Below are 15,292 nucleotides of genomic sequence, written 5' to 3' on the forward strand. Positions count from 1 at the left end.
AATTTTATATTAAAAGGAAATAATTGTAATTAAACAAAAAAAAAAAAGAACTAAACGTACATACGCATGCCAGTGTTCCCGAAGAGGGTACATTCTGCATTGTTTATGCAAGATATCTGTTTATGTAACAGTCGTAAAATGAAATGCATACCCAATCGAATTAATTTCACTATAAACATCCAATTTTATAGAGCTTCATAACTTTCGATACAAGAAATCCGGAGAAATAACTTTTCACCGCGACTGCAGAATTAACCGTTTGAGTTCCAGGGGGTATTGAAAAGACACTACCGAAGAATCCCAAACAGCGCAACCGCGCTTTCGTTAAATAAGTACTGGGTTTTCTCCACGTAAAATCTCAACAGCGCGATCGGGCTGCTTCAAACTGAAATAAAATAATTTAAAAAGAAAAAGAATGATTTCGATTATTAAACGTGAAAGATGACAAAAAGCAAAAATCTTAAAGACCCTCCTGGAAAACACTTGATAGTAAATAATACAAAACTAAGGAATAATCACGATGATAAATCTGTATTCAAAGTAAAAACTTCAACTTCTAACGAGCAGTTGCCATAATGTCGATTGAAACGAGTATCGACCATTAGATTAGAGAAACTGGACGACAGTGCTTCGATTGTCCCCCCCCCCCCCTTCTCAGAAGAATAATGATCGTTCATTAATCGGTCCTCGTAAAATAACATTTTGTACGGTAATTGCAGATGATATAACTTCTCGTATAAGCAAACCCGAGCGGATAAATAATAGTATCTTCTGATGGAGTCCACTGAATACCGCCCTTTGTATTTAGATCCAGCGAGAAGGGAGGTCTGCTTATATGGTAAAAACTGATTTTTATAATTGTTATAGTTGACTGGACGTGCTTGACTCGGTTGAGTCTGTGCAGCGTGGCCATAAATAAATCTAACGAATGAGAATCGCGCACAGCTCGAGGAATGCATAATTGGTTCAACAGTGATGTATTATTGGTGACTCTGTCGCATAAAACAGATTTTATATGATGGAATCTATATTCAAAGTAAAAATATAAACTCCTAGCGAGCTGTTCCCATAATGGAAATGAGTATCGAAGCTCGGAACAATGTAGGAAGGTGAACGCCAACCATAAATAACCGTAAATTTGAACTTTTATGTCAAAAGACAGCCAAGACAACAAACGAATAAATTTTACAGATGTATCGTGCGAAAATTTAGTTTAAAATAATGCCTTTGTCTAATCGATCAGCTACCTTCTTTTCGCAGAGTTCAGCATAAATTTTGATAGATGATTTCAAACACCTCGCATAATTAACACGTACAACACGAGTAGCAGTAAGATGATTAATGAGCGCCAAGGTACAATTAGCGGCAATTTGATCATCGGACGCGTTTCGAAGTCGTCGAAAAAGTTTCGTTTCTAGTTCGAAATGGTAAATACAATAAAATATGATTCGAAAACGTTTGATTATTTGTTTTTTTTTTTTATGGTTCAAACATTATGATACCGTTATAAAATCGCTACGAAAACAGCGAGAAAACTAAATGCGTACACACGGATTGGAGATATCGTTGGTAAGTGGCAGCTTTCACTTATATGTATATAAATTACACAACTAGTTAATGGTTCATTCGAAAACACTTGTTTAACGAAATCATAATAAGCTTTGCCGCACAGGATCTGTAATTAAATCTCGTGATTCTTTCCTGTAAAGACAGCCACGCACAACTTGTTACGTTCACGTGTTGTAAAGGTAGGACTAATCGGAAAAATTAATAAAGTATTTTCCAAATGGGGTTACAGAATCTTGGTTTTTAAAAACAAAATACTAATTTATTTACTACTGCATTTGTCGTTCGTCATTATGATCTCAAAACATTTCGAATAACTCTTACATCGTACATACGTGACGAAAAAGAGATTCCTGCGAATTCATTGGGGATAAAATAAATAACTACGTAAAAAAGAAAGGAAGATGAGATTTCGTCCGCAGCGTGGAGGGTGGGTTTTGTAGGTGAAACAGAGGGGTGACTAGAAATCGGAGCAAGCAACAGGTTGGCTGTCCCGGTTTTGAACGTGTACATACATATACATTACATGTATATTCACCAACAAGCAGGTGCACCGCATATAATAAACATGCATATTAACCCTTTGCCTTACGATTTAATGTCTGATAGCGCGTTTCACAAACAATAGCAAGGTCGGTCACACATCGGGATATTCACGTTTCAGCATTAAGTAGGAGTAAATGATTTCGTATTTTTTTTTGTTTTAAATGAATGGTATTTCAAATTCCCCTGGTAATTAAATGAATATTTAAATTTATACAACTTTTTATATATTTGTGCTAACTAAACTCACGAAATGCAGAAATATTCAAATTATTACGACTGTTTCGTTCATTGATTATAAACTTGTAAAATGTACGAAATGTACTTTCTACATTCTAACGATTTTCGCGTCTGATCTGTTATAAATTTATGAAATGCATGAAATTCTAAATTGGTAAAACTTGTGTACGCAATTCTTTCGCAACTGTTTATGTTTATTCCCTCGAGACATATAATTGGAAACTGGAAACAACAATAATTGAAATTATAACTGCAATTACAGGTTTCATGTCAAATCATTTAACCAGTTTCAAAGATCAATTCTAGAGACACATGGGCAGGTAGTGTTGAAAAATATATGAAACGACATTTAACATTTAATACCGCGATGTTTGTACCGAGTGTATGTCACGCACAGAACGAGTATGTCGCTCTATATATCGATGACTTACATCGCACATGTCACGCGTTCATTTCTCGTTTCTCAGAAAAACAGGTTTAAGGATACTTTGAGTTTGAATAATACATCATTGGATAGTACGTTTAAACACGTACAATAAACAAAAATATTTGTTATAACTAGTCTGCGGATTTTATGCATTAAGTACAATAATATAGAAAATATACATATATTATACGTAATGTAAAAATTGTAACATTATTGACGATCATTTTTTGGCTATTCCTTCTTATTAATTTTATATACCGTTAGATAATTTATATTATAAAGGGAATTACTTAACCATCTATTTAAGAAATTTAGTTAAAAGGTACCTAATCATCTCTCTCTCTCTCTATATATATATATTCAATACTTCAAAGATGAAATACAGAAACGTTGGATCACTCACCGGACTGCGACTGCGGCAAGTGGGTCGTGGTTCCAGTATGAGGGTGCAACGAGGGTAATTTTCTGGAGGTAGGAATACTGATGACACCACCGAGGCCAGAGTGTACACCGTTGCTGCCATGATTACTAATAGGCGAGTCCCCGCTGCTACTGTCGTAGCTACCCTCGAGACTTCTAGCCGGCTGAGGGACCGCGGAAAGTCGACCAGCTTCGAACCCGAATGGCGGTGGATCCACCTGCTAGGAAAAGATCAATTACGATCGCTGGTCGCCGGAATTAAGGAGCACAGTTGAAATTATCGCGGCTGCAAGGCGCACAGGAAACACACGGGCGGCAATTTGCCTTGCATTACACGCAGCCCTAACCCGGTGTTAAGAGCATGAGATAAACAAAATAATCATAGCCTGGCGAGATTCTTTTCAAGTAATTACGGTATGTACAGTTTCGTATCAACGACGCACTCGTTAATGGAACGATTTATTTCTAGGTAGCACGCATTTCTTGTACGGTACGTGACTCAATTCACGCCAGGAGAATTTATGGCGTGTACGAGGAGATAAAATTCAGTCGCAAAATGTATCGACGTTATATACACCGAAAATTATTGCTAGAAAATTTGTTGTTGCTAAGTTCTATTTTATCTCATAGAGAAACTGCGGGATCATTTACGTAGAAAAGGTAGGAGAAAATATTGAATATCTGATAATCGCTTACGACGAAATATTACAAAATGAATAATATTACTTTGGATACAGTGAAGAAATTAATAGCTAGGATGTCAAGATCGGCGAATAAAGTTTCAAGAGCACACGGCAGGTACAGAATTCAATTATTTTTTATTCAGTTCAGGTGTTCAGTTCTCTTCCTTTTAATTACTCTCTGTTTGTCCACAAAAATATTCGATACACGTTTAATCGAAAATAAGACGAATAAATAACGAGTTATTTCATGTGGCAGTTCTTATCGACTCACCCTCCATGAGAAATCCAAAAGTGTCTACCCGAGAGTGGTTATCGCGCGAAGGTGTCCCGCAGCCGCGAGACATAAGAAAATAAAAAGCACCCCTAAGGAACAAGGAAGGACTAACCTCTTCCGCCGCCCTGACTTTCACCTCGTCCTGCGCCAGGGCTCTCCTCATCGCGGTTTGCCTCGCCATCACTCGTTGTCTTTCCGCGGTGAGATGACACTTCTCGCACTTGCAGTAACGATGTTTACAGTACCTTTTGTGACCCTTGAGGGGAATTTTTAATCCGTGGTTGCGGCATCGCGCGCAATTCGGCGGTGTGCGCGGGCTCTGTGTCGTACTCGAGGACGAGGACGCGTTCGTTTTCACCTGGGTGGAAAGGACCTCGTCCCCGTTTTCCATGCTTTACTATCGGTGGTTTGCGAGCACGGTTCAAATATACTTCGCCAGCGATCGATCGTTCCAAGCCGAACGATTCTTCTCTCAGCGCACTCCTCACAGCGCACGAGCGGCCCCGTTCGAGGGCCTTTTCATCGTCGAGAGAAATTTCAAGAAAGTGCTTGGGTAGACAGGTCCTCGATAGGTTGTCCTTTATCCTTCCAGCATGTGCTTGTCGAAGAAAAATGCGTCACGTGTCTTCTCACAATACACAGGACCGATACTCGGCATCGTTCCGCCCTTCGGGTTCGAAATCCGCTTTCTGAAACAGAAGAACGAACGTGTAAACTCGCGGAGATTTCGTTATGCGAGCGTATTTATCTTTGCTTCGAGATACGAAGGGTTTTGAATATCGAGGTCTAATCGCTTGAGAAATATCTCTGAGCGTCTATTTTTTCGTCACCGTGTACGAACATAAACGATTGTAATTAGCGCTGAAACCAGACAACTTTGAAAATAACTTCGAAATCAAATTTGACCGTTTTCAAACTTTCAAATACGGTCCTCCCTTGATGTTCTCGTATTAAATACAAGTTCTTCATTTATTTAGAATTGCGCAAAAAATAATATTAATGTATCATGTTTACAATAAGCGATAAATACTACAATTTTTGGATTTTCCGCCGAATTTACGCAAGTGGAGCTCTACCGTTTGATCAATGGAATTTCATTCGCTTCGTAAAATTCATTGAGCATACCGCTGCCGTCGGATCGCATTTCAGTCCACGCCAGAGCTGTTCTATTATCGACCTGTGGGTCCACATCCGGTTCTGGTCTTATCTAAACTGAAATTTAAACTGCAAAACAAACCGATAAATAACGTCGATAAACACGTTCCAACGAAATCAGATACATTATTCATACAATTATGTTATCTACTCAAACGACAGCTTCTCGGTAAAGTATTCAAATTGTAACAGCTCCGGCTACGTTGGATAGTCAATACAAATTCTCGTTACTTTTGAATACACAATATTTCTTCCTACCCCGAAGTTCGGTTCTCTTGAAGTGATTAATTGCTTGGAGCAGTTTATGTGGGAGAAAACTAACGAGAACACTTGAAAACAATTTCAATTAGCAGTTCTAGTTTAGTAGTTCCATTTCTTATTCTCAATCACTCAAAATAACAATTTCGAGTGAACCCTTTCGTTCAACGTGATGAACGTTGATGGAAGTCAACCCTTTCTACTTTCTTCTTCTAAAAATCCTTATCAAACCGTTGTGTATAATACTCTACTTTCGCTGGAATTTAATGAAACTATGATTATTAAGTCAAATCAGCTTTACGCAAATATTACATTCCACGCACTATTATACAGGATGTTATAAAAAATGTGGGACCTTTCCAAGGTCAAATCTTAATTCTTAACTAAATCTGAATCCGACGCTTAGTTAGGTAGACAATTTCGGTTGATGCTTTTATGTTTACGACCGCTACAAGATTTTCATTTCTTCATCGAGGAATATTCAATTCCGATTAATATTCTAATTCTTGTTCAAGCAGTAACGACGAAAGAGTTCTTTATCTTTTATTCGTCTCGTGAAATTTGAATCTAGATAAGAGAATCCTACCCATCCGTGGTTCGGGAGATGAACGAAAAGATATAGAAAAGGAACAAAGTGAAACGGGCCATTATGTGAAACCTGTTGGCAACTGGTAACCGGTTAATGGAAACGGGAGACAGTGATTTCAAACAATTCGGTAGGAAATTAAATTAGTGCTAATGCAACCCGTCTAAACAAAGTATTACTAACTTGGAATAAACCGCGGCGAGGCTCAGTGAAATCTGCGGTTTCAATCTGAGATCATCTGGATATTAAGTGCAGCCTTTAAAACCCTTCAACCCTCGATGCGAAAGCAGATAAACGAGTAACCTCGGATCGCAGGCCAGCTCTGCTCTTCTATACACGTATTATGTTACAGTAAGTGCTTAAACTCTGCTAAACGTATACAGTACACACTCGCTGGAGGACTATAGTAAAAGTGCATTAATTGATCAAGAATTTCAATAAAATTACATTCGAAAATTAGCACGTTCAAGCAAGAAATTAAGTAGTTTACATAGCACATTATCGTATAGATAACTTCTACACGAAAAAATGTCCAAACGGTACATTTGATTCAAACTATTTGTAAATTAATATCTCTCAAACCAAAAGTGGAATAATCCACAAAGAACAATATCTTTGAACTTTATTTCCATCAGTGGCCTAAGCACCATCGACACTTGGGTAATAATCGACCAGTATCACCGACGATTTCGCTTTTTTTAGATCGCCACACTATACTTGCTGATTATCCCCCCATTTCGTATTAAATATAGATAACTCAGCGGCTGGTGATTGCATGACGCTCAATGATATGCTATGGGGCGCCACTTCTTGGTGCAAGTTGGGTTAAATGTATGTACTCCGAAACAAATTAAAATTACAGGTAATCAATACCAGGTAATCAATACGTTGTTTAGAGCACTGCGCGATTTGACAAAGGATGGTCGGGATACTTTATCAAGATAAAAATATAAACTAACGAAAAAGGTAAATCTGTTCAAATTAATAGTATACTAAGAATTATGCTATAAGTGTCCTTATTATTGCTATTTGAAGTTTGAAATACAATAAGTATTTTTTATTGATTTTAATTGATACTAGAGGATAGTCAATTTCAGAAGACAATCTACTATTGATTTACTAACAAATTGAATGAAAAATATTACTTATTAGATGAAAAAGAATTCTTTTTTTTTTTTTCTTAACTAAAAGCCTTCGACATGTATGAAAGGTGATGGCGTAACTGATTACTACACAATAATAAAATTTTATGAATAACTAAAGTAGTTATAAGTACGTGCACTGGCCTAAAAGAAACTCGTTTATACGTATCAATCACATATCGTTTAAAGTAAAAAAAAAAAAAAAAAAAATATAGATAGATCTGAATTTAACGAGCATTTTTTACGCTCTCCTTGCGCGCTGCATGAATATACATAAAATATTTAGCAACTGATCTGGTCGCACGAATCCGTCACGTAATGCATAAAAATCAATTTAAACGACAAAAACCGTGTCGTATAATATAGAGTAAAAAACGCATCCACTTCATGACTTAAGGCCCTTTCGAACCTGATTTATATGGAAATTATTATTTGCTTGATTTAATGTTACAAAGTTTACTGGCGCAGATACCACAAAACATAAACAAATATTTATGTCGATCACTTTTAATTTTACAAAAAAAAAAAAAGAAAAAAAAACAAAGTCCTGAAGCCCCTTTCAGAAAACTCTTAATTTCGCTCGATTGAAAATGCAAAGGCGAAACTGTAATTTGAAAATCTGATCTAAAATTTTCTTCCAAAAGGTCAAAATGACACACGGAAAAAGATTGATACGTTCAAGATTTCTCGCATAAATTGCAGAATAAATAGAAATTAGTGTCTCGAAGGAATCTATGCAAGTACTTGCAACATTCAAGAGAAAATAGTAATTCATTTAACGCAATAATAAATTGTTAGAAATATTATACTATGTTCGTGGATTTTTCCGAGCAATCCTCCATTATGCTGATTTAATCATTTCAATTCTTGCAAACCAGGAATAGAGATTTACATTCTCAGTACTCGGTGAAATTTTTTTCTAGACTCTGACCTCTCGCATGTGAATAATATTCATTCAAACCATTTCAAATCACTATCACTCGTGGAATCGCGTTTAAAATAAGCTGTGCGCGCTGCACAAAGTAACAAAACTCATGCTAGTCACGGATTGCATGATGTATGGATCGATAACTACACTTGCATCTCGTATTCGTAAAAGTTACATTCGAGTTATACAATTTCTTCGCTTTGGAGACGTATGCATTACCCTTTACAAACGTTTAAAATCATTACACATATAACAATTTCAATTGGCAGAATGTCATTCCATTAATTATTTCGGTCGTCGAAAATTTTGTTAACGATTTTCATGTGCGCCTTTTTTATTATATCCTCCTGTTAATTTACAATTGGATACAATTAGCACGTCGATATTTTCTTATTGGATCATATCTGCGCGTAACATTGTTTCCATAATGTTAGTTCGTCGGTGATGATTAGACTGCGGATTTTTATGCATTTATAGGAAATGTGAATGTGCAAGTACCTACAAAATGCAAACGATATGCAAGAACATAAAAAAGATTGAAAGTAAACTTCATGTTATAATATTTGTCGAATAAAGCAAATTTCTATTTAGGTTCAATTTTTGTAGGCACGTTCGCCAAGATTTTATTTTGCATAAAAATCCGCAGTCTAGTGATGATAATGTAAGATATGCTATATTACATCGCAATCTCATTTTGAATGATCTCTGCGACCGAACATTGATGCTAAAGCCGTTTATATATAATATTTTCTCAGTATTCGCATGCATGGTATGTAAACATTCGTCGCATTTTGTGCTACACTTCTTGCCACTTCTAATACATATGTATCTATTTTTAGTTCTGACGAGATTAAAACGTACCTTTAGAAAATGAACTATGAACGTAATTAAATATGCACTTGATACTTGTTATGTAGATTCCAAAAAAAAAAAAAAAAAAGAAATTGTTCATATACTGCGAAACACTTGACATTAAATGGATATGTACCTTAAAATTTTATGTTATGTGTAGACCGCGGATATTTATGCATTCATGGCAAGTGTAAATATACAAGGATGTATACAAATGCATTAATATCAAAATGTTAGCTGAAGCGTTGATTTTAAACCTTTACTCAAATTTTAGACAGGAATAGATTTTTAGTTCTCCTTGGAAAAGCACTATATTCTATCAAGTAACGTAATCCAACCATTTGAAGATATACTACTTTTAAAATCGATACCATTAAATAAATGGTTAGTAATTACAAAACGATTTTTCAAATCAAGTCTAATACAGTAGAACGTCGATTATCAAAACCTCCGTTACCAGAATGATCTATCGTTCGTGTACTTATTTGTGCTAATGCTACCAGGTTCCGCCAATTACCTATTATGATAATAGACAAAAGCAAAAACCCTAGATGATTCAAGCATGTTAACACGAATGCTCTGCTCCTGTAGAGATCAATCAAATGCATGCATATGTCTCGTACGTTTTGAACAATGTTTCGTCCGAGCAATAAAAGAGGAACAATTTTAAAAAATGGTCAAAGAAAGAAGTGGCAATCGTTCATCCAACAGAAATTTATGCTTACTTAAACTTTTATACATTTGTCCTGCCGTGATTTCAATTATGAATGAATTTCTTTCGCGAAACGAGCATCCCCGCAGGGAGCAGCGAAAAGATGAATACATCGTATGCCTCGATACGTCATACCGCATCAAGAATCACTAAGGCGACCTCACCTAATTGCAGGCAAAGTGGCGATGCGGTCTTCTTATCGACTCTGCTCGCCCCCTATCCTTTCTTTCTGCAACATCAGACCGTATCGGCCAATTTCGAGCGAAATGCGAGTCGAAGGCCTTCCCCTGGCCGCATTTCGTTCTTTTTTTCGGCGGCAAGTCTTCACCGTGAAGATCGAACTCTTTATTGGAGATCGTGCTCTCGCCAGCAAGAAATAACGTTGCACGATCGTCGATGATCGTTCAGCAAGTTCTCATGTTTCGACGACAAGACCATGGTCAATCGATGTTCTCCTTTTGTTGCACGCTTCCAATGGCGTTGAATAAGTGGTCAGGCGACGGGGAACAAGGGGACCAAAAGGTATTCCGAATGTGCGAATAAGTCCGCGTTTGTTTCATAAAATCCGTCTCGGTCAACACCGACGTCGCCACGAAACAGATAAGCTAATCGAAGAAGGTATCTATGTAATTCAATAGATATACACCTATGTTCATAAATATCTGACGACTTCCTCAATTGAAATAAATATTTAAAAGAAATAACGAATTAATTAATAAATATCACTCATGCCTTTGTATATGTACACTTTGCATTGCCTTAGGTAATATATTTCACCAATTAATTATTTAATATCTTGGCAGTAATGATGCAAGCAATTCGATTTTCTTTTCATTAATGTATTCGCTATGTGCTCTTAAAATTTCATTTTACCAATCTTTACATTCCAGCTGTTAATTTCTTCGTAGTATCCAAGGTAATATTATTTATTTTACATATTCTCGGAAGTCTCTGATACAGATATAGTCCAAACAACATTTACTAATTAATATAATTTGTGAAATTAACGAAACGATGCGAAAAATGGGTGAAAGTATAGAAGCAATAAGTATTTACAGGAGAGTTTGTAACGTAAAGACATTAGCTTATTGCTCCGTGCGAACTACAAAACATCAAATTTTCAGTAAAGTACTTCTAAACAGTTGTCCGAATACTTATTGCTTCAACATTTCTACCGATTAATTGTTTTTCTTTCTTGTTAATTTCACAACTTACATAAATAACTATTTTTCTTTTTGTACTCTATCTATTCTAGAGACTTCCGAGAATATGTAGAATGTCATTGTTTACAAAAAATAAGTTAATAAATTACAATTTTACACAGTTCTTTTGGAAATATTGGTATGTCTGAATCATACGTTTAACTCAGAAAATCCAACTGAATATAAATTGCACCGAATCAAAAGTTTAACGAATGTATTAATTTTCATAAAGAAAATAAACTGGAAAGCCGGAATCATACAACGGTAACGTATACACGCGTAAATATAACTACCAAAATGTCAAAAGTTTACGTAGATCACTTTGGTTACAATAAAAGATTGACAAAAATTCCCCGAAACTGATTCAAACGACACCGTACCCCCCTTAAGGGTAAAACCACCAGGCGACCATTAAAGTGACAAAACTAGGCGCCAATCTGTCGCACATTATACGTGGAAATTGTATTAATAATTCCAATGATATTCAAACGTTACGTATAAAGCGTACGTGAAACTTCAGATCTCGGATATCGAATGCGGTAGTCGAAGCTACGCAAATAAACGAGTACGAACTTGATCGCCGTTCCAGGATACGACAGACGCCGAATGTTGCAAGAACAAAATGTAGAAAACGCACCGTTTTTACTTACCGTTACTGGCGTAAGACGTTCTCCCTCGTCAAGTTGTTCGATGCAATTGCAGAGTTCATTCCGACAATCAGCGAACACACGTTACCGTTAATCGGGCCATGAAACCACAATTCTCCCGAGAAAACACTCTAATACACTGTAACGCTGTTCTCCACGTACCTCGAGTCGCACAGTCTCTTCAGGGAAATTATCGCGTTACGTCTTGCGGGCGGATACACACTACTGCCACGCGACGAGTCGCAACCTCGTGGTGCATTTACGCGCGAGAAGGACCACGCGCGCGCGCGCGCGCGCGCTCGCGCTCGCGACCAAACAATTAGGCGCGTTCGCGTTTCTGTCCGTTTTCGTTGCGTGCACAATTAACACAATTATACAAAACAGAAAGTAGTCACAGGCTCTAGAAGCAACGTATCTTTCCACCACTGTCACTGTTTCAGGTAAGTAAAGACCCTTCTTTCCCTACGCTGTTTATTTATGGTCCGCGTGAGTTACGTTCCCTTTCGCAAAACAAACGTATACTCGCGTCAGTTCTTTTGTTTCCGCGACAGACGGAACAGATCGACTTTGGTTAAAAGGCGGGATTTAAACGCTCGCAAATGTCCAGTACGCGTACACCGTCGAGTAATCCACGCGACGAGCAAGGAGATCGCGAATTTAGTCCCGCGTGAAGCACAACACAACTAGCCAACTCGTGGTGTGCTTTGGTCCGCGCGCCTCGGCACTTTTCGCACACGCGTACTTCAATTGCCTCCTCTCTCGGTGCCGTCTTCCCAGCAACCGCGTGTCACTCTAGCCCCCTTCTACTCCTTTTTCTCCCCCTCTTGCTCCGCGTAACGGCAGTCCTCTCCATCGGAGTACGTCAGTGCACGTTGAATCGTTTCGCCTCTTGCATCAGGGCCTTTCGGTACGACCGCACGAGAAATAACGTTTCCAAACGATTCAACCGAGAAAGTCACCGGTTTCGCGTGGTCGGGTGATCCCGTTTTTCGTATGAAAAGCCTGGCCGAGGTCGCGCGGGTTTTCGACAAATGTCACGGGCGAACGCGCGCGGAACGTCGCGCACGGTGAAGACGATCGCGGGTGTACGCGGTGGGAGAGCACTCCTCTCGGAGGAAGCGCGAACCGTGCCGCGGCGAGACGTAGAAATAACTTAGACGGTGCGAAACGTGGTAAAGCGCGACACCAACCGATTCGTTCGACGCTCGCCTGTATGCGGTCCGTAACTCACTAAGAGTGCTGGTAGCAGCGGCACATCGACGAGATGCATGGTGGCTACGGGCACTAGCCGGGAGGGGGCACGTCCCTGGCGCGGGGAGGAGACACGTCGCGGTGTCGGAGTGTCGGGTGGGGTAAGGGGTTTTCTCGTCGAAGAGTGGTGGTTGGACTGGCGGTGGTGGCGCGCGGATTTAAGACGGACGCGGACGTCGAGGTTTTTTGATTGAATTCATATCTCGGCCCGTCGTGTATTTAACACGTTGACTGCGGAGGACGCACGGTGTGCGTTCTGTGATTCTCGCCACAGAAGCCGGCCACAGAATCGCCGGCTGCGGCGCACGGTGGTCCCAAATGGCCAAAAAGCGGAAAACACTCGATATCTCGAGAACGAATCATCCTATCAATCCGACACTAATCTCATTCGATTCGGGATGAAAAAATACATTAGAATTATGTAAAAATTATTTTGATAAAAAAAAGGTAATTTTTATAATAATACGTCAATGGCTCCTTCGCTAAGGGGAAGGTGCTTTTTTTTTAGGTTCAGACCTCGTGTTTGTATGTTTGGGTCATTGAACCTTGTTTTAGTGAATTTTTAACAGAAAAAAATACAGGTTCTTTTATGTTTTTTAATCGTCGTACATTTCGTCTGTCGTGGATTTATTAGGATTTTATCAGTTCATAATACGTCCTTTAAACATGAGCCAATTTTTCGGAACCTCCGCTTATTTATTTCATCGAAAATAAACAAAATGGCAGCGTTTCTTGTGAAAGAGAGAAAAGAAACACTTTTTTTGTACCGTAAATCAAGTGAAATTGTAAGTAAAAATCAAAATATCAACTACTTGGAGGTTCCGACGATAGGTGTGACGACATAATAAACTTTTTCGATTTTCTGTTCAAAAATCACCAAAATCACAAAAATCATCTGCGCCAGCGGATAACTTTTTCTTTTTGCACACATGCATATTATTTTGTAAATAAATGACGAAATATTTTTTACCAAAAAAACATTTGTTTATTTACTTTCCTTAATCATACCATTAAGGGGAAAGAACATTCGTTCAATTTTATGCAATAGTTCCTGAGAAAAAAATTATTGAAAGTATGCTTTTTTTTGTACGTTTACAGTGAAATGTCCCCTTAAACTCTACCTACGTGGACGCCAGTTGACAGTGAGAACCACGTACCGCGCGTAGTGTCGCGCTTCCGTGTTGGATCATTTATCGCTGGCGAACGGCCTCGATGATCAGCTGGATGGACGTCACCGACACGAATTTCAAACGGGCTTGCACCGTGTGTCATGACTAGACTGCGGATGTTTACGCGCGAACGATAACGCAAGACGTAATGCAGGCGTGCACGAAAGTACTCCAACGGTTGCGTTTTGGATCGTTCGGTTGTCCCTCTGCGGTTGCATGTCTACTCTCTCAAACATCCCATCAAAACAACCTGATCGTACTTCGTATAGTAAGTTAGTAAGTTGACACGATTCGGTGTAATACACAATTCCTATGAAATCCGTCACAAGTTTCATTTTAAGTGTATTAGACGTTATCGTTTTTAAAAATATCATAGGCATAAGTAACATTTTCTTGTGAAATTTAGAAATTGCTTTTCAACTTTAATTTTCTAAGTTTTTCAGGTATCGAGGAATTATAAATTGGATGGCATTTCCTGAATCAGGGGAGTCCAGAGAATTCATTGAGCCCAAATACGAGACTGTCGTCCAAAAGTTGTGGGTTTTAGAGGGATTGGAGGGTTGTGAGGGGTGGGTTTGTCCGAGAGGGATTTCATGGGGTGCATTTTGTAGAGGGCATCGAGGAGAGTCGTCCTAAAGTTTTTTTTAATGTTTTCAACCCCTTTCGTCACCTCTGGCATCTTTAGAAGCGACGTTTTTCGACGCCCCCCTCTTTAAGGGGGTGAATTAACCCCTTCACATCAACCCTCGACAATGCAACTTTGCACACGCCCAGAAGACACTTGAAGCCTATACCTCACGAAGTTTCACCGAAATCGGTTGAAAACTCTCATAATTATGAACATTTAACAAAGTGTTCAGCTAATTTTGTCCAGTAGCTTATGTATCTATGTTCCTATTATTATGTTTGTTTAATTAAGTTATATTTATTGAACACAAATGTTGTAAAAATAGAAATAAAAATAAAAACTCAAATAATATTTACAAAGAAAGTATTTTTAAAATCAGAGTAGTTAATTTCCGTACCAGCATACAAGATCATTAAAACTGTAGATGGTTTTAAAGTTATGCCATACTATAAATCCACGGTTCAAGTTGAACGTTTCTGAGGAGGTAGCTTAGCTTTTCCGATGTACTTCAAAATTGATGGTTACGTTTACATCGAACGCCAGCAAGTCGAATGTAATTACAGCCCAACGTTGTTAAATAATAACATTGGCAGTCTGTGCCTTCTCGTG

The 15,292-nt window shown here is 38.3% G+C and overlaps 1 protein-coding gene and 1 long non-coding RNA gene across 6 annotated transcripts; one reads left to right on the forward strand and one right to left on the reverse strand.

The window, feature by feature from the left end:
• Nucleotides 1-380: 380 nt before the first annotated feature.
• LOC128893233 (doublesex- and mab-3-related transcription factor A2-like) lies at nt 381-12,683 on the reverse strand. 2 transcript variants are annotated; one of them, XM_054154061.1, is made up of 3 exons: nt 11,639-12,683; nt 4,266-4,842; nt 381-3,414 (listed from the first exon to the last, which is right to left on the reverse strand). In XM_054154061.1, the coding sequence occupies exons 2-3, from the start codon at nt 4,542-4,544 to the stop codon at nt 3,172-3,174; spliced, it is 522 nt and encodes a 173-aa protein (XP_054010036.1). In that variant the 5' UTR covers nt 4,545-4,842; nt 11,639-12,683; the 3' UTR covers nt 381-3,171. The 2 variants fall into 2 exon arrangements, with proteins under 2 accessions (XP_054010036.1, XP_054010035.1); XM_054154060.1 differs by having other exon boundaries at nt 381-3,417.
• A 17-nt stretch (nt 12,684-12,700) lies between these two features.
• LOC128893235 (uncharacterized) lies at nt 12,701-15,046 on the forward strand. Of its 4 annotated transcripts, none has more exons than XR_008461287.1 (3): nt 12,701-13,333; nt 13,395-14,331; nt 14,491-15,046. It is a non-coding gene; the product is annotated as an uncharacterized LOC128893235 (long non-coding RNA). The 4 variants fall into 4 exon arrangements; XR_008461285.1 differs by having other exon boundaries at nt 13,985-14,331; XR_008461286.1 differs by having other exon boundaries at nt 12,701-12,987; nt 13,985-14,331.
• Nucleotides 15,047-15,292: the final 246 nt, after the last annotated feature.

This window comes from Hylaeus anthracinus, unplaced genomic scaffold (assembly GCF_026225885.1).
Source record: "Hylaeus anthracinus isolate JK02 unplaced genomic scaffold, UHH_iyHylAnth1.0_haploid 27291, whole genome shotgun sequence".
NCBI classification, from domain to species: Eukaryota; Metazoa; Arthropoda; class Insecta; order Hymenoptera; family Colletidae; genus Hylaeus; species Hylaeus anthracinus.